The sequence below is a fragment of the Copadichromis virginalis genome, linkage group LG7 (genome assembly GCF_057382275.1).
Source record: "Copadichromis virginalis isolate Kocher_CV1m ecotype Utaka linkage group LG7, C_Virginalis_male_GT1.1, whole genome shotgun sequence".
Lineage (NCBI taxonomy): Eukaryota > Metazoa > Chordata > Actinopteri > Cichliformes > Cichlidae > Copadichromis > Copadichromis virginalis.
Window position 1 is genome coordinate 54,420,212 of NC_140624.1, and position 19,419 is coordinate 54,439,630.

At 39.8% G+C, this 19,419-nt stretch overlaps 1 protein-coding gene across 6 annotated transcripts; it reads left to right on the forward strand.

Annotated features, from left to right (window-relative positions):
* The first annotated feature begins 374 nt into the window (after positions 1 to 374).
* On the forward strand, positions 375 to 18,810 carry LOC146706164 (uncharacterized). 6 transcript variants are annotated; one of them, XM_085464226.1, is made up of 27 exons: positions 375 to 484; positions 1,244 to 1,437; positions 1,531 to 2,173; positions 2,313 to 2,416; positions 2,813 to 2,878; positions 3,470 to 3,625; positions 3,996 to 4,129; positions 6,395 to 6,489; positions 6,582 to 6,636; positions 7,009 to 7,143; positions 8,874 to 9,161; positions 9,340 to 9,403; positions 9,491 to 9,662; positions 9,763 to 9,875; positions 10,529 to 10,913; positions 11,078 to 11,212; positions 12,779 to 12,815; positions 12,910 to 13,023; positions 13,122 to 15,952; positions 16,178 to 16,232; positions 16,351 to 16,489; positions 16,580 to 16,718; positions 16,816 to 16,849; positions 16,943 to 17,044; positions 17,158 to 17,389; positions 17,479 to 17,788; positions 17,883 to 18,810. In XM_085464226.1, the coding sequence occupies exons 2-27, from the start codon at positions 1,250 to 1,252 to the stop codon at positions 17,979 to 17,981; spliced, it is 6,825 nt and encodes a 2,274-aa protein (XP_085320352.1). In that variant the 5' UTR covers positions 375 to 484; positions 1,244 to 1,249; the 3' UTR covers positions 17,982 to 18,810. The 6 variants fall into 6 exon arrangements, with proteins under 6 accessions (XP_085320352.1, XP_085320348.1, XP_085320349.1 ...); XM_085464222.1 differs by lacking the exons at positions 16,351 to 16,489; positions 16,580 to 16,718; positions 16,816 to 16,849; ... (2 more) ...; positions 17,479 to 17,788; positions 17,883 to 18,810 and having other exon boundaries at positions 12,919 to 13,023; positions 16,178 to 16,323; XM_085464223.1 differs by lacking the exons at positions 16,351 to 16,489; positions 16,580 to 16,718; positions 16,816 to 16,849; ... (2 more) ...; positions 17,479 to 17,788; positions 17,883 to 18,810 and having other exon boundaries at positions 8,874 to 9,119; positions 16,178 to 16,321.
* The last annotated feature ends 609 nt before the right edge of the window (positions 18,811 to 19,419 follow it).

Below are 19,419 nucleotides of genomic sequence, written 5' to 3' on the forward strand. Positions count from 1 at the left end.
TTTTAAAGACTACATTTACATGTAAACATAACCTGATAAACCACCATAAAAAATCAAATATTTCCGTGCTACTTAAATATGTATATTAGTTTGTTTCTCAAAGAAATTAAAAGAAATGGGTTATTTTCAGGAGATAAAACATGGTGGAGGGAAGGCAGGCACAATTTAAAATCACATATTTTCTTATACTTACATTTCATACAGACATATTTTATACTTTACACTAAAGCTTTTTTACTTTTTCTTTGTTGTTGTTGTTATTACTATTATTAGTAAAGCGCAGACAGGATTGCTTACAGAGATCGCGGTCTTACCTCATCCAACTCTTTGAACCCAACTACATTTCCCATAACCCCCTTCACTCAGGAAAATATTACGTCACTAAAACATGGCGGATTAACGTGTGCTTTGGGTCCGCTACTTACCACTTCTCGTCGGTAAATGAAGGCTTATTTCTTCCACAAAACGACATATTCTTAGTCAGGTACGTTAATACAAGTAAAGTAAAAGATGTGGACGCGATAAAAATATCAGTGAAGCGGTCTTAGCTTCAAAACGTCATGAAACGGGCGACCCAACGCATGCAGAGCATCACGCTTAAAACTGTTTTTACCCGAGTTTGAGTCCAGCTTGTGCACTTTCCCAGTCTTTCTCCACCATTAAGATTGCATTTTGCGTAATTTTCACTGGTTTAAATTGTGTTTGTTGGCTTATTCCACGTCTGGCGGTGTTTCCGAGTGATTTTAAAGCGTTTGCCATCAAACTTAACGGCCTCTCGACTGTCGACGTCACCAGCCCTGTAAACAAAGTAGCTGAGTTTTGCATTTTTAAGTAAAAGAAGAGATCATTTAAATACTTTTTGTGCAGGCGAAGTTTATTGTTTTGTAGGCGAAATATGCCTAAGCTGCAGTAGAGTAAGCTGCTTTTTGTCAACACTGAGACGAAGCAAATGCATATTAGTGTCGAACTCCATCCATGGAGAGATATTTATGTGTTCATTTCTATTTAGCAAATAATTTCTTGAAAAGCTATATGTAAAGACGAGATTTGGTGCAGAAAAAGATCCCCACCTGTGACTGCTGTTCTGTAAGGGCATCTTTTCTTGGTTGATTTCCAGAGCACCTTTACAATACCTGAATACATTTTGATGGCGTATTAGGGCGTTAGATGGAGTTTAGCAGTATTTCATTTGCAGATTGATGTCATGGCTATTTGTTCAGTACTGATGCAGCTTTGCTTTCAGGTCAAAATGTTCCGTCGGTCAAGATTTAGTGTGCGTCCCAATGTAAGTACAGCAGGGCGATCAGCACCTCCGGAAGCAACTCCAGCAAATCAGGAGGCCAGTGAGGCCCAGAGGGAGGTTGGGGACAGCAACAATGCTAGTGCTCTGACGGATAAGTCCGACATTACCCTGTCAGAAAAAGCTGCAGCTTCAGTGTGAGTTTAAAGTAAAGTGTCTTTGAATTATTTTAGAAGCCTTAAGACTATTTGTTATGTTTGACAACAATAACTTTTCTTACTACCGTTTAGGGATGGCAGTGAGCAAAATGTGGATGGTACCAGCTCTTCAGTGGCTGTCCAAAGAAGGAAACGATTTTCTGTTAAGCCTAAAGTGGCCCCTGGCCGCCCCTCTGCTCTCTCTCGGACACCAAAGTCTCCCATCAAAGCAGTCTCTCAAACATCTGTTGATTGCTCTGGTGCGGGCCTTGACAAGGCAAAAGCATCCAGTCAAACGGGAACAACAGCAACTCCGAAGGGACTCCAGTCTCCAAGGCGACGCAGGCCTTCAGAAGACGGCAAGCTGCCTAAAATTCAACCTAAACCCACCTCCATTTCTTTGGACGCTTCAGAATCTTCAGCTGTTTCCTCAGCTGTACAGTCAGTAGAACAAACCCATCTTCCAGCAGACAGTAGCAAACAATCAGAGAACATTTCAGACAGACAAGTTAAGGAAGCTCCTCCCAGACCACCAGATAGACCCTCCATACCAGACAAAGAATCTACTGAACTATCGGAGAAAGCCAAAACACTTGCATCATCAAAGACTGTGCCTTCACTGACACCATCGGCACTCTCCCTGAGTAGACTTCTAAATGACCCATCAGACGTACAAAGGCTTGTGAAGGCTCAGAAGCTCAGAGATTTGCTCAGAGAGGAGAGACGCAAAGAAAAAGTGAGTCCTTGTCATTAACTAAGCATTTTTAGCCATCTTTTCACAGGTGTCTGAGTTAAATAATGTATTCATAAGATATAAACTGTTAGCTTTATCATGATTTGTTAACTGAAAGGTGTGATGTCATTTGATTCTGCAGAAACTTAAGAAAGCTAAGGCTGTTTCGAAGGTATTTAATTTAGATCCTGCCAAAATGACCATGCGGGACCTTATCCATTATCTTCCAACGTCTAACCCAATGACGTGAGTATCTTGCAAAGTTGTGAAATTCATGTAATTATGTGATGTTAAAGTATGGGGGAGGCCATTGTTCAGGAGGCAGGCAGGAGGCACGTTGTCTACTATTCAGAAGGTTGGTGGTTTGATGCTCGACTGCTCCGTTGTGCACGCTAAAGTATCCTTGACAAGCAGCTACAAGTTGCTTCCGATGTGTTCATCGGTGTTAATGTTAGGTAGAAAGCACTTAGATGCAAAAATGTGCTTTTATGAATGTGTGTGTAAATGGGTGAATGAGATATGTTGCATAAAGTACGCTCCTGTAGAACAGTCCAGTCCATGTACCATATATTTCACTTATGATGTTTTATATTGACGAACACTGATTTTACTTGAGAAAACTGAATTTTGAAATTCTTCCAGATCTGGTGTAGAAGAATTGACCCAAGAGAATGAGACTGTGCTCCCACCTTCACCAGGAAGAGAAGCGTATGTTTGTCCTGTTCTTTAAATCATGTTTTTTTTAAATGGTTTGTCTATGTTAAGCCTGTAATTCAAATGGAAATTACTTCAATGTTTGACATGCTTTTTTTGTCACATTTTCTTATAATATTTAAGTTTAAAAAGTTATGTTTTTTTTAATGCTGCAGAAGGACACACATGAACCATGTTCTCACTGTGTGCAATTGCTGATCATCTGTTGTTCCTCAAAGAAAGAGTCATAAACACAGTTTTTCATCACAAAAAGTATTATGAAAAAAAATATGAATGAAACAAAACAAAGTTGAACACTAGAATTGAGTTTGTCCCAGCCAAACATTATTCGTTTAACGTGTTAATTCAGTCTGTTTGAATCACTGAAAAGTGACTGCACATCTGATACAACAGAGAACTTGGTTTAAGTGTTTTAACTTTTTGGCGTACTTAAATGTGGAGGCAGCAGTGCATTTTAAACAGTTTGTCTTTCAAAAGCTGTGGCTTGCTGCACGTTTCAGAATGTGTAGAAAGTTTGTATACCAGTTGCTTATAATAAATTGATTTTTCTTTATTTTCTTTCTTCTTCTTTTTTAATGTTTGAAGGTCTCCAGAGCAGGCACAGGAACCTGAAATCCCCCCTAATACCATGGGCAACACAGAGGAAGAAGCAGAGGAGGCAGAGGAAGAGCAGGAAGAAGCACTTATGGTTCCTCAAGTCAAAGTTGCAGAAGATGGCTCACTGATTATTGACGAAGAGAGGTTAGTAGAGATTTGTAGACCATTTGATCTGTATCCCCAGGCAGGGATAGCTCATTAGGTAAAGTGGTCGCGCCATGATTGGAAGGTCGGTGGTTCGAATCCACTGAACTGTTACTCTGAGGTACCCCTGAGCAAAGTACCGTTGTGATGGATTGGTGGCTGCTCACTGCTTCACTGAGTCAATGGGTTAAATGCAGAGAGTAATCGGCCTACAGGGGATTAATAAAGTATGCATTATTATTATTATTATTATTATTATTTTATTATTATTTTGCCCCATCCATATAAAATAATTGCTTTCCTATTGTGATATTGTAGAACGTTCAAACCATTTATAGGCTTTTTAAAACCCTTTCATCTTATCTCTCAGCTTAACTGTGGAAGTCCAGCGAGCCAAAGGGCCAAACCCAGCAGAGAATCGAGACCCCATCTTTGAACGAGGCTCCACTACAACTTACTCAAGTTTCAGGAAACTTAACCATGCAAAACGCTGGACCAGCGAAGGTGAAACAGCCACAATATTAAAGGAACCTTATGCAAAGCAGCACTGGCTTTGCAGAGCAAAAGCACGAGACATTGGAAACAAATACGTGAGTTGTGTGTAGAGCTGGGCGATAGAACGATAACGATATGTATCGCGATATAACTTTTTCTCGATAGAAAAATTCAACTATCGTGATAGACCTCGCCGCTCTTGTCCTCTTTAAAAAAAAAAAAAGGTCAGCCAATCCAAATTAAGTAGCGCAGAGCCGAACCAATCACAGCTGCAGCGTCACGTCACGTGACTTGTTACGTACAGCACAAGTGTCAAGCCGCACATGTGCCTTGAGGCGACTTTTGTTGTGATTTGGCGCTATATAAATAAAATTGAATTGAATTGAATTGAATTATTTGTTTGGGAAGCAGCCAGCGGGTAATGGAGGAAATGAGTGTGCCGACTAGAAAAATCAACCGAGCGTGACCGAAGGTTACCGAAGAGAAAACAGATGATGGTTCCAATGCCGGAGAGATTGTCGAATGGAAGAGCCATAGAAGTTCCGTAGTGTGAAGGTATTTCGGCTATTTCAAGTCTGACAAAAAACAGAGTAGTGTGCACTGTAAATTGTGCCGAAAGCAACTCTGGAAATACAATAAACTGGTGCATGCGCTACGTCCACACGTACCCGGATATTTTTGAAAACGCAGATTTTTCTATGCGTTTGCACCTTTCGTCCACACGTAAACGGCGTTTTTGGTCACTGAAAACGGAGATTTTTAAAAACTCGTAAACTTGCATTTACGTGTGGACTAGAAAAACGGAGAAAACGCAGCGTCAAAGGTGTGCGCATTTTTTGACGTCACACTGTGCGCCACGTTATTGTTTCGGTGAAATGAATTTCTACAATACTGTTACTGTTAATTCTACTCTCTGCAGTGTTTAAATGCTTACATATACACACAGTTACTGTCCCTCCACACATACGACTCGGTTCTGCTTCTATGCCCCAGCTTTGTTTACTTTTTCCCACCGAGGCTTCTAGACTTCTGATTGGCCAACATTTCTGCACGGTTAGGAATCTAGCGCCACCTGCTGCTTTGGCATGTTCATAGCAGCGTTTTCCTTCATTTCTGCCTTTACGTGTGGATGGGATTATTTTTTAAAACGAAAACGGAAAATCTCCGTTTTCAAAAATACCCGTGTACGTGTGGACGTAGCCTCAGTCTCTGACTGGAAGCGCTAATTCGTCATTCGGCTTTTGTCAGACTAAAGTAACTGTTAAAACTGTTTGAAAAGCTCAGCTATACAACAAGGAGAGATTGAGAATTTCCTTTTAGTTCTCAGTTTATTTGATATTGACAAAAGTTAGTCAGTTTTGTCTGTTCTTCTGTAAAACAAACTAAGATTTATTTTTAGAATTAATATTTTGTTTCTAAGTGGAATTGACAATTTAGTCTGTTTCGTTTGTTCTATTTTGAAACTTAAACGCTTTAGCGGCTGCCTTTTGTGTAGTTTGCAATATTTGCCTTTATTTATCTGAAAAAGTCTCATGTTCCTTAAGTACATCTACCCTGTTGAACTTATTATGGGAAATAAATATTTAAATAAAAACAAGCTGCTGATTATTTCACATTTTACTTGTGAGCAACAGCACATTTAAATCTTACAAATATAGTTATTTGGCTTATATCGTGATAGATATCGTTATCGCCTGAAATGAAAAAAACATATCGTGATATGAAAAAATCTTATATCGCCCAGCTCTAGTTGTGTGATGGGTCTTGTTTCCCCGTCCCACGGATACTTTATCAGATTGGGATCTGAGGAGTTCTTAGGTTGGATCAATTCCTTGTGTTCTTTTTTATTTTCCTTGAGTCCTGCTTGAGCAGTTTTTGTTGTGTTGCAGGCAGCATTGTTCTTCTGAGGAGGCTATTGCTGTCAGGGACTGTTGCAACATAGATACTGTATATAATTTGGTGATTAGCAAAGTCCTTTTTTGAAGCCTTTACCTATTGCAGGTAAAGGCTTGTCTGCACTGACTCGTCTTTTCAGGTCCTGAAGCCATCTTTTATATACAGTCCGCAGTAATAGTTAAGAGTGTGGCATGTGTCTAATTGAATGCAGAAAATTATAACCACACAGTCGATGCTGTGCACTTCACATGTGAATGGTTATAATACAGTGGCTTATCAGGTAAGATAAGCCACATATATGGTAACATATTAAGTGTTTTTATTATTTTGTTTTGATGCCTTTTTTGTGACTTTTCTTCTTAAATTTGTTTTCATCAGAGACAGACATGTTCTTCCTGGCAGTTAGCATGGTGGGGACAGATTTTTCTATGATTTGCCAACTGTTTCCACACAGAGCTCGATCAGAGATAAAGGTCAGCGATAAATACAAGTATGCATGGTAAGAAAAAAGAGTTTAAAGTTGAACTAAATACACAGAACTGCAATTTTGAATTTGATCTTTCAGAACAAATTCAAGAAAGAAGAACGAGAGAATGTTTGGAGGATTGACAAAGCTATCAGTAAGTATTTAGTAATAATCTTCAAATGTAATTATTCACGTATGTCATTTAAAGGTTATATTTAATTGAAAATGGTAAAAAGACAATATATCAAATTTCAAAAAAAGAACGAATATAATATTAATTAGTAACATAACTAGAGAGAGAGGAGATTATGCAGCATAGTGGGAAATACACACGCGCACAAAGTTCTGTGTTTTTGTTTAGTTAATTATAGAATCCCAAGTGTTCACAGTATTGTATGTTTTTCCCTTTTTTCCCTTCACATTTTACACAGTTGCCAAACGTTTTGGAATCAAAATAACCGAATGATTAACGTTCTGTGTGTACATTCTTAAATTTAATTTAAGTTGGCTGATGATTGTTTTGTAGGAGAGAGGCGCAAACTGGACATAGAGTACTTCTCTAAGCTGTTAGAAAAGATTTTGGAATATCAGAGAAGTAAGAAGAAACTGAGATCAGTGGCTGAGAAGAAATCGTCCCAAAAGGGCAAGAGAAAGACAAAAGGTAAGATACAGTGGGGCAAAAAAGTATTTAGTCAGCCACCGATTGTGCAAGTTCCCCCACCTAAAATGATGACAGAGGTCAGTAATTTGCACCAGAGGTACACTTCAACTGTGAGAGACAGAATGTGAAAAAAAAATCCATGAATCCACATGGTAGGATTTGTAAAGAATTTATTCGTAAATCAGGGTGGAAAATAAGTATTTGGTCAATAACAAAAATACAACTCAATACTTTGTAACATAACCTTTGTTGGCAATAACAGAGGTCAAACGTTTACTATAGGTCTTTACCAGGTTTGCACACACAGTAGCTGGTATTTTGGCCCATTCCTCCATGCAGATCTTCTCGAGAGCAGTGATGTTTTGGGGCTGTCGCCGAGCAACACGGACTTTCAACTCCCGCCACAGATTTTCTATGGGGTTGAGGTCTGGAGACTGGCTAGGCCACTCCAGGACTTTCAAATGCTTCTTACGGAGCCACTCCTTTGTTGCCCGGGCGGTGTGTTTTGGATCATTGTCATGTTGGAAGACCCAGCCTCGTTTCATCTTCAAAGTTCTCACTGATGGAAGGAGGTTTTGGCTCAAAATCTCACGATACATGGCCCCATTCATTCTGTCCTTAACACGGATCAGTCGTCCTGTCCCCTTTGGCAGAAAAACAGCCCCATAGCATGATGTTTCCACCCCCATGCTTCACAGTAGGTATGGTGTTCTTGGGATGCAACTCAGTATTCTTCTTCCTCCAAACACGACGAGTTGAGTTTATACCAAAAAGTTCTACTTTGGTTTCATCTGACCACATGACATTCTCCCAATCCTCTGCTGTATCATCCATGTGCTCTCTGGCAAACTTCAGACGGGCCTGGACATGCACTGGCTTCAGCAGCGGAACACGTCTGGCACTGCGGGATTTGATTCCCTGCCGTTGTAGTGTGTTACTGATGGTGACCTTTGTTACTTTGGTCCCAGCTCTCTGCAGGTCATTCACCAGGTCCCCCCGTGTGGTTCTGGGATCTTTGCTCACCGTTCTCATGATCATTTTGACCCCACAGGATGAGATCTTGCGTGGAGCCCCAGATCGAGGGAGATTATCAGTGGTCTTGTATGTCTTCCATTTTCTGATGATTGCTCCCACAGTTGATTTTTTCACACCAAGCTGCTTGCCTATTGTAGATTCACTCTTCCCAGTCTGGTGCAGGTCTACAATACTTTTCCTGGTGTCCTTCGAAAGCTCTTTGGTCTTGGCCATGGCGGAGTTTGGAGTCTGACTGTTTGAGGCTGTGGACAGGTGTCTTTTATACAGATGATGAGTTCAAATAGGTGCCATTCATACAGGTAACGAGTGGGGGACAGAAAAGCTTCTTACAGAAGACGTTACAGGTCTGTGAGAGCCAGAGATTTTCCTTGTTTGAGGTGACCAAATACTTATTTTCCACCCTAATTTACGAATAAATTCTTTACAAATCCTACCATGTGGATTCATGGATTTTTTTTTTCACATTCTGTCTCTCACAGTTGAAGTGTACCTCTGGTGCAAATTACTGACCTCTGTCATCATTTTAAGTGGGGGAACTTGCACAATCGGTGGCTGACTAAATACTTTTTTGCCCCACTGTACGTCAACGTGATTTCTTTTCTCGTGTGATCATTGTAGGCTGTATGTGAATATTTGGGAATTCTCCTTTAGCTTTTCCCAATTCAAAAGTCTATGTGCTCTTATTCCTTCTACAGCCAAAAAATCGGGAAGGAAACTGAGTGATGTGGAGGAGGAAGATGAGGAGGATGAGGATGGGAAAGAGATCCTGGGGTTGGAAGAGGAGGAAGAGGAAGGGGAGAAAGAGAATGAGGATCTCTGTAATGATGGAGAAATTCCTGTTTCTGACGCTAAGACAAAAAGAGGCAAAAGAAAGAACAGAGAAGTTGCTCTGGATGAGGAACCAAATGACAAGAGAACCAAACGAGTGAGCACTGAGCAAGGTACAGGGACTGTGAGCGGTTTTGTTGTTACAAAACATGTAGGTATGTGGTGATTTCGTGGTAGCTACCTTTTGTCTAACTGTTTGTTTGTTTTTTTTAAATATTTCCTGAAAATTAAGGGTAATAACTTTCCCCCCCCCAAATCAGTACTCGTTTCCCCATGTTTTCTTGGCTTTTGTTAAAGTGCCACGCCATTTTTATTTTGCTTTTAAATTCTCAGATGAGGACGGCGTATGCGAAGATCCTGAGGCAGAGCTTCCTGACAACCACAAAGACTCAGACACGTAATGACACTAAAATCATATTGCTGTGAATATTATTTTTTTTGTACATATCTCTGCGATTAAAATCAGTTTCTTTCAAATGTTTAGGTCAGAGAAAACTCAAAATGCAAATACAGCTAAGGACACTGCAATCAAGCCAGCTAAACTCTCACGAGGCAGAGCATCAAAACCACTACTGCCTTTAGGCCGCAAATGGAGTAAAAAGCCTTCACCTTGTACAACAGCTAAAAGTACTTCATTGGATGAAGAAGATGAGAGTGTAAGTGGTTGAACTTGTAATAAGGTTATTTCACTTTCTGTTTATAAGCCTTGAAACCTTTTTATGAATACTGGCTTTGCTTTACTGAAACTTACTGTAGGTAAATAAAGATGCATCATCTTTAAGCCAAGCCAGCAGGGAGCCAGTCGGTGATGATATTTCCTCAGAAGGGGAGGAGGAGGATGCCATAGTTAAACCTCCAAGACCTACCAGGTACATGAATGTAATTTACTGAAAAACTCCCATTCTGACCGTGTATCCACTGTATCCAGCGCTTAACAAATTTGTTAGACCACCTTTCATAAAAATAAGAAAACACAAATATTTTAGAAATCTCTCATAAACTTTTTTAAAACTAAAAATTAAATATTTGTTCAGCATATTTGTCCAGGAGTGAAGGATTTCAAACTGAATTCATGTTTGTATTCCCAGATTTCAGCCGGCACACTAGACTTTTTTTGAGAAATTAGCAATTAATCAAAACAGTTAATCAATTAATTCAATCAAACAAATGTTTCTGTTCACAAAGCAAGCAAATAGCTGTAATTTGACATCTTAATAAAAAAATAATAATGTGCTTTACTATTTTTTTCAGCATTTTTGTAAAAATGGTAAATTTGAAAATTGATGAATTACAATAAAAATTATTCCTTGGCATTTAAAAAATGACTTTGATTAAAGAGTTTAGACATACTGATGGATTCACCATTACAGAAACATATGAAAATGTTTTTTGTAATTATCAATACTGTTAATACAGGGTTTCTTGTCATCTAACATTGTCTGGTGGGCTGATAGATTTAAGAACAATATTCCTATTGATCATGAATAAAGTGTTTTTATTAGTGTTTCATTTTGTTTTGTAGATGTGGTAGAGTGCCTAAACCCATCAAGCCCTTGACTTATCCAGCCAAAGATGAAGTACACTCCTCTGCATCTGAAACTACACCAGCCTCAGCAGCTGGGTCCACTGCATCTGCTGCTAAACCAAAATCCCAACAGGCAGCCAAGAAGAGAATCCTACCACAGCATGATTTGGCCCCAAAATCCAAAAAGTGTAAACTTGTCACTCTCACAGCTTCTCAGACAGAATTTAGTGACGAGGACAGTCATCAATGGCAGGATGAAGAAGTGGAGGAGGTGGAACTCGCAGGTAGCCCCAGTAAAGACAGCAGTGCACCTGCGTTTGTGCCTGCCGGCCTGCACACTCCTCGTCCTGAGATTAAAGAAGTGGATGAGACAATTGCTGAGGTATGATAAACATTTTCTCCATCACATGCCTCACTAAAACACCAATCATTCTTTTTATTTTGAAATAATTCCCATGACAAACATTTTTATGTTTTGCTTTACTTTTTATTTGCGCATGGTTTTACATTCCAATCTTCCTCTGACTCCTCCTATGCCACCTGTAGCTTGATATCTTGGCCACTATGCCTGATGTTTTGGGCATTTCCCAAGATGCACTTTGCCCCGATTCTGCTTGTGAGCAGGCACAACATGAGACAGGGTCAGCTGAACCATGTGAACATCAGTTGGACCTGTTGATTGTAAGTGACCTATGCTTAAGAAGTAGTACCAAGTTAATTAAATCATTAACCCCAATAACAGATCTGGGGTTAATGATTATCATTCCAGAGCACTAATCTTGAAAACACAATTTTATCTATTATTAAAGGCTCAAAACTGAGTAAGTTCAACCTTTTATTTTTTTCTGCAGTGTCTTTCCATTTTTGTTTTGAATACATGTATTCAGTATGTGGTTGAATTACTTACACAGCAATCAGGCAAAACATTATGGCCACAGACAGGTGAAATAAATAACATTCATTATCTCATCATTGCACCTGTTACTGGGTGGGTTAGTGAACATTTTGTCCTCAAAGTTAAAAAAAAATTGAGGGCAAAATGTAAAAGGATTTGAGTTTGACAAGACTCTTTTGGGACTTTCTCGGTCTGCAGTATTAGTCAATGAAGGAAGAATGGTGAACCAGCGATAGGGTCCTGATAGGCTCACTGCTGCATGTGGGGAACGTGCATCAGTGAGCCTTGGCCACCAATGACCAAGGCTGGCTTGTGTGGTCCGATCCAACAGATGACCTAGAGTATCTCATATCAACAAGTTAATGCTGGTTCTAATTGAAAGGTGTCAGAACAAACAGTGCATCACAGTGTATGGAGGTGCATACCACAGACAAGCCAGGGTTCACATACTGACCCCTGTCCTTCACCGAAAGTGCCACTTGAGCATCAGAACTAGACCATTGATAGAAGAAGGTGGCCTGGTCCAAATAATCACATTTTTTTTAATGTCACGTGGTTGGGTGCATTTGCGCCTCTTACTTAGGGAACACCAGGATGTGCTATGGGGGGAAGGCAAGCCGCCAGTGGCAGTGTGATGTTTTGAGCAATACTCTGCTGGGAAACCTTGCGTCCTGCCAACCATATGGATGTCACTTTGTCATGCACCACCTCCCTAAGCACTGTTTCAGACCACCTTCATTTGGCCTCATTTGGAATGATAATGCGCCCCGCCACAAAACTAAAATGGTTCAGGAATGGTTCAAGGAGCACAACAAGGAGTTTGAGGTGTTGACTGACTCCCAGATTCCCCAGACTGCAGTCCAATTAAGCAGCTGTGGAATGTACTGGACAAACAAGTCTGATCCATGGACAGCCCAAATTTGCAACTTATAGGACTTAAAAGTTGCTAATATCTTGGTGCCAGATACCACAGTACAGCTAGAGACGTTCTATTGGAGTCCAAGCCTCGACAGACCAGGGCTGTTTTAGCAGCAAAAGCAGGATTAACACAATATTAGGCCTGTGGTTATAATGTTATGCCTGATCGATGAAAATTATAACATGCATAAATAACAATGTGGTTTGTAGTAAACCAGTTCAGTGATCAATAAGATTAGAAAGGTGCCTAAAATGTCATCTTTATTTGCTATACAGTCAACTGTAGATGTACATATCTGTACAGATGTGTACAGATGTAGAAAAGATATTGTAAATGAAGCAGTGTACTGTACTTCATGTTTTTGTAAAACAGCTTTTGTGAATAGAAAGGAGAGCTTTTGGTGTTATTTATGATATGTGTGTTTGCTTTGCAGGATGTTATAGAATTTATTTCTTCAGAACATGCAGAAGGTATGTTGAAGATGTTTTATGATTATTTGCTTATGAATTTTATATATAGTTTTAGATTTAAAGTTCATATTTTTTGTTTGTCTTTTTATTTCAGTATCTGAAGATCAGAGCTACAACGAGGCTGCTCAAACCCTGCTGACCATCGGAAACCTGAGTCACGTCTCTCAGTCGGAACAGAATCAAGTAGACATACGAGATCATGTAACAGGTTAGAAAGACAGAAAAGAGTCCTTATAATGGACAGTTTCATTTGTTGTTAGACCGAGCAACAGTCAATGTAAAATGTGCCATTATATTTAACTGCAGGGACGGCATCAGCTGATGTGAATGAAACCACCCACCTAGAAAAAGGGCTTGTTTCCGATGCTGCTGTACAGGAAGAAAGTGCCACTCCTTCCGTGTCTGCATTTGATCATGATGTCACACAGACATCGGCGACTGTGGCCACTGTGGAACAACAAGTTAGCAAAACAGTCAGTGATGAAATGGCAGTTAAAACCAGTGATGAGCCACATCCAGAGAGTTCAAACAAAAATACTCTACAAACTAAGAGAGGTCACTTTTCCAAAATAAAACCTAAACCTAACCTTAGCCGAGTCTCCAGGACTGTACAATCCAAATCCCAACCAGATATATCTGCAGCAAGGACAGCTGAAGAAAGCCACAGAGAATCTGCTAACATTAAAGACTGTTCTCCAGCATTGCTAAAAGCTGACATTTCCTCTACTGAAGTTAAACTAACAGCAAAGCCATCTGAGAGTCAACCAGATATTGTTGGGGTTGAATCAGTTGCAGAAATCCAGTTCCAGAGTCACAGCTTTTCTGAATCTACATTTGAACCACATAGGGATCAGGCCACGAGAGAGACAAAGTCATTATCTGAGCCCACAGATGAAAAACTTGCTTCCCATGTTGAACCTTTTGAGACTGGTTTTAAGGATCCGCCAAACTCTGACTCACTCATCACAGAGGTTGAAGAGGAGTTATGTTCAATTGTGTCCCCAGCCAAGGAGAGCAGTGATAAACCTACGGGTGAAACACACGCAGGAGAATTATCTGTCACTGAAAAAGGAGAAAGTGAAGTCTCAAATACTTGCCAATCTAGAAGGAGTCGATTACCAAAATTCAAACCCAAGCCAAATCTGCTACAGACATCAAGAACTGCAAGATCTAAATCCCAAACCACAAAGCAGCCTGAAGAGAGAGAGACCATCCCAACGCAAGACCCCAAATCTCGCAAACAATCAAGATGCTTAACCACAGAGGATGAACAACCACGATCATCATGCTCTGCTTCTCCTGAAAAACATGTAGAAAGTGTAGATACTCTTTTACCAACAACCACAGATGGTAGACCGGACTTAGGTACAGTAATAACGGATTGCGGTCCCTCACAATGCCAGAACTTGGAATCTGAGTTTGATCTCAAAGGGAATCAAGTCACTAATGACACAAAGTCGTCATCTGAGCCCACAGAGGAAAAAGTTCAGTCCTGTGTTGAAACAGCCAAGAGTGTTTTCAATAATTCAGCAACATCAGACTTGGCGATCTCAAAAGTTGAACAGGAGCCATGCATAGAATCAGAACCAGGTCAAGAGAGCGCCGAGAAACCTCCTTCATGTGTTTCACATCCAGAAGATTTACCTGTCAGGCAAAAAGAAGTGAACAAAGACACAACTCCTTCACCATCTAGAAGGAGTCGAATGCAAAAGGTCAAACCTAAACCAAATTTAGCACAGTCCTCAAGAATTTCAAGGTTTAAACCTCAAACTGTAAAATCGGTTTTAGAGAAGGACTTAAGCCCAACTTCAAACATGAGATCACCTGAAAAAACAACAGCAAAGGTGGAACCACAACTAGTATGCACCCTGTCCTCCGAAAAACTGAGTGAAAACGCTGACCCTGCTTCAGTTTTAAAACCATCAATAAATATAGTTTCTACACCTACACTCTCGGAGGAGCTATCAACAAATGAGGAGTCTAGTTTAACAAATGTTAGACTAGACTTGGGTGCAGCAACTTCAGATCAGAGTGCCTCAGAAAACGTGAACCTCTCTGCATCACAATTTGAACCCAGCAGGGATCAGGTCAGCAGCGAGACAAAGTCAGCATCTGATCCAGAAAAAAATATGCCTTGTATTACCACATCTGTGAGTAGTTGTAAAAATGTGGTAGCACCTGACTCAGCAGTCACAGTCTCACAAGCTGGGGAAGCAGGTGATGCAGAATCAGCCTCACCCCAAGAGAGCAGCGTCCACCAGGCTGTTCTTGTTGCACCTGTTCAAGAGTCACCGCTTAATCAAGAAAAGAGTGAAGCTGCTTCTCAGTTGAGGAGTCGTCGATTGCAAAAAATCAAACCCAAACCAAACCTGCCACAAACACCAAGAACTATGCAGTCAAACTTGCAATCCACAAAAGACCCTGTTATACACACGCAGGTTGTGGAAAAACCCTGTAGCCAGACTTGTGTGTCTGAATCAAGTGACTACAGAATGAAAGATGCAGAAGCCCAGCCATCTTGCAGTCCTACCTCTCCAGAAAAATCAAATGAATTTAAAAGTCCTGATGCTTATTCAGTTTCTGAACCATCACTGGAATCTGGCTCTTCTAATAAATGCCGAGAGGAAATATCTTCATCAGAGAGGGAAAAGACAGATGCTGTATGTGGCCCAATGTCAAGCGCAGTGAGCTTGGAACAAAATATCCCACAAAGATTGCGGCGGTTTCCCAAGGTCAAACCGAAACCCAATTTGGGATCATCCTCTAGAATTACACAGACAAAACTACAGCCAGCTGATATCAGTAAATCTGCAGAACATGTTGATACAATCTCAAATATAGCACCAGCACAAGACCCTGGGGACAATAATGATGCACAGAAATCTGTGAAATTGCCAGAGAAAAACCTAACATCAGGACATTGTTCAATAAATGTAGAAGTCTGTTCAGTAACATCTCAACCTGTAGACTCGGAGAAAGCACTGGGCACCTTAGACAGTAAGGATCCCCATCCAAATGATCCCAGCTCTCCTCTTGGATGTTTGGCACAAGTTAATGAACAACAAAGTGAACATGACCATCATTCAAGTAATTCTGAAGTCCCTCTGGTTCCTGTGAACCAAGTGTCTTCTACCCAGGTAAGCTCAATAATGACTCTGTTTTGTCTGGTCTTTAATCCTTTTACAAGCTTTGCAATCAAATCTGTTAATGTTGTGTCAAGACTTGCTAATTAATACAAGTTAATATTATATATCCAATTCTAACAGGGGTAGTTAGAGGTATTCTCCGGTAGTCAGTAGTTTTAAAGTGAAAAAGTCTCTCTTGAGTTTCCTTAAATGTTTCTCTAATTCTCCTAATCCTAGAATACATCAACATTAAGTACAAACGACATCCAAAGTTTTCCAATATTTCAAGAGAGTAAGTCAATCATATATTATGTTCCAGTCATATCACTTAAGTTTTGTGTAAACTTTATATAATGTTCTTCTTGATTTGATTATTTATTTATTGGTTTTTTTCTTTTTTTAAATTTCAGTGCCTTCAGATCCCGACGAACCATTTTTCATCCTCTCTCTGACTGAGATCCCGCTGTCCTCATCAGGGGAGGTGGTGAACAGTGCAACTGAGAACCCCTCTTGTCTTTCTGTAGCAGAGTCATCAATACCTCAACCAAGGTTTGTCTGCTTTTAATCAATTAGCTGTGTGAGCAAGCATGTAGTCTGTTTAGTTTGGTGTCTAATTCTGTGCCTTTCTTCATCCTTTAGTGGTGTTTCTGGAGAGAGTGTGGCAGCGGCAGGAGAGGGGTCTCTGTCTAATGTCCCCATGCCCATGTTCAAAGAGATAAAGAGTGTGACAGGCCTCATCAGTGTGGAAGAGACTGTGCTGAACCCATCTACACTGATTGTAAGTAAAGCTCTAAAGAAGAACTGTTGGCGGTCAGAATGTGATTTTTTTAATTTTTTTAAATCTTTTTCACATGCTGTGTTTTTCCATCCATCAGGATCATAACATTCAGAAAACAGTGGATCCACAGGGTAGAGTGACTGCATTATTCTGTCACTTTCAAGCTACTGATTGTCATGCTGATTCATGCTGTGTAACTTTAATTTTGTGCTTTAATTGAGCAGAACATACTACAGACAATCCACCAAAGTTTCCAGATGCTGTGGACAATAATGAGCCCGAAGCAGCACTTAACAAGCAGAGACAAACAAGTATTGGAAGAAGAGGTATGCAGAGGATAAATACATACTCACCAAATGCACTTTAAAAAATGTGTGAACATTTTTCTAATGTGAACATTAAATGTTGCTTTTTCACCCTGTATGAATCTTTCAACCAGCCAAACTGCAAGTTAAACCTAATGCAGCGAGGAGAAAACAAACCAGCAAGACCAAGTCAATGAAAGCAGCGGAGTCAGCGCCTACCCAAACAAACACCACCCAGGAGCCAAAAGCCAGTGATGCTGTCATGGAAGCACAAAGGGGAAGCTGCAGCCGTGATGAGGAGATTGTGACAGATGGAAAAGGCACTACCAGCAGCTTAGAAGCTCAAACTTCACAGAGGCGTGTGAGGTGGGTGAAGAACGGTTTCATTTTGAAAAAATTCACATTGGCTTCTATCAATTATTGAGAAATGTTTAATTTTTCCTAATATCTAACAGAAAACCCAAAGGCTCTCTTTCCTCGCTTTCTGTAACAAAGAAAACCAGCCTTCCACAAAATCTTCCACCTAGCAAACCAGTTTCCAAGCGATCTAAGCTTAAAATGCCACTGACTGAAGGACAACAGTCTTTGCTAGAGCCTGTAGCCTCCACATCACATGATGTCCCTTCCACACAAAGCTTGACACAGACACTAAAAGAAACCCGTCCAGCATCGATTACACTGCTAACACAAACAGCAGTGAACATCAGAGAGACCTGTGATCAAAGTCCCAGGAGCCCAGATCCTAGCACTTCACAGTGCACAGAGGTAAGAAAGCTACAGGTGGATTGAAGCTGTTTTTCCATTCAGTGTAATTCATACACGCTCACATGGAGATGTGCTCTGTTTTGTTCCTTCTTAGCAGGATGACTGTGTGGACAGCTGTGCTCTTGAAGAGGAGCCCACCAGTGTGTCTCAGTACTTCTTAACCAACATTTTCACAGAAGTGGATGAGGGGTAAAAGCCACCTACGTAGTTGGATTAAGAAGTGGAATTTGTTGGCTTTTCAAATTTTTATTTCTGTAAATAATAATTTATAACTGAAAAGTTGTTGTTGTTGTTTTTGCTTTTAGTTTTAATTCTTTCTTCACCATACTGATGAATGCAGTTTCACATTTGCAAACATTTACTAGAGTATCAGCTTGTTGAAACAACATTTTAAACCTCCGTTAGTTTAAATATTAAAGCACTGTACAAATGGATAACAACATTTGTGACTCATAGTTTGACTGAAGTGGTGGCAGCTTTTGCTGAATTTTTCATAAAAAATACTTCAAACCTCAGATGTCTTACCTATTTTTTTTTCTTCCTTTTGATACAACTGTGAATTTGTAAATACTGTACATGGTAGCAACTTCTTTTTTTTATATATATATATTTTTTGTCCGTTCTTGATTAATTTTCAGATGACTTTGACCTCAGGAAGAAAAACACAGTTCGGTAGATTAAGACCATGTACAGTTGTACATTTCAGTGTAAAGCCTTTTTTAATGTCTCTTCTGTGTACTTTAGAAATGTAACATATGTGGAAAATAAAGACAGAAATTCTGTTTAAAAAAAAAAAAAGGAACCCATTCAAAACAGAATAATCAAACTATCAAAGAGTTTCTGCTGTATGTTAATATGTTTATATATTGTGTTGAAATAGTGACTGTACCACACAGTTATGCACCGTTTGACTTCTTGTTTCATAAAAACACATTGTGTTTTCTACCCTAAGGGTTACATTGGCTCACTGAAAGTGAAAGATGTAATTCTGTAAGATCTGAATAAAAAGTATTACACCTAGATTTTTCTTGTCTTAATGTACATGCATGCTAGTTTGCTGTTGAAAATGGGTTTACAGCCTGCTGATGAAACAAAAAAGCAAATGATAACAAAGATGCTTAAGAATGAGTTAGGACCTAACTGTAAGCTAACATGTTGAGCATCACTTCCCTTACAACTGCTGAGCCAGGCACCTTGTACTAACTAGATAATGACAAGTTGCTAAACCCAAGTAATCATAATTTGTGGCATTAAAACTGCTAATCATGTATTATATGTTACCCCAACATGTGCTGCTGATTAGTTCTCATTACTCAAGTACCACTTCACCATTACTTACCAGTTCTTTGTAAATTTTAACAAGAGTGAAGCCCTGCACACTACTTCAGGATCACCTCATTGCTATGCAGTAATTCTCCCTAGTTTGCCACAAAGGTAGCCGAAAATGTGTTTAATTGACAAGCCCTGGTTTATTTTGAGTGTCGCCATTAATTTCATGATAATCTATAACAGGTTGGCAAATATGTCATGTAGTTTTGGATACTGGATGCATATTTACAATGTTCCCTTGTTTATTGTTGTTCCCCAACGGTATCATTGTTCTGAACAAAAATAGTTCTCTTATATTTTAT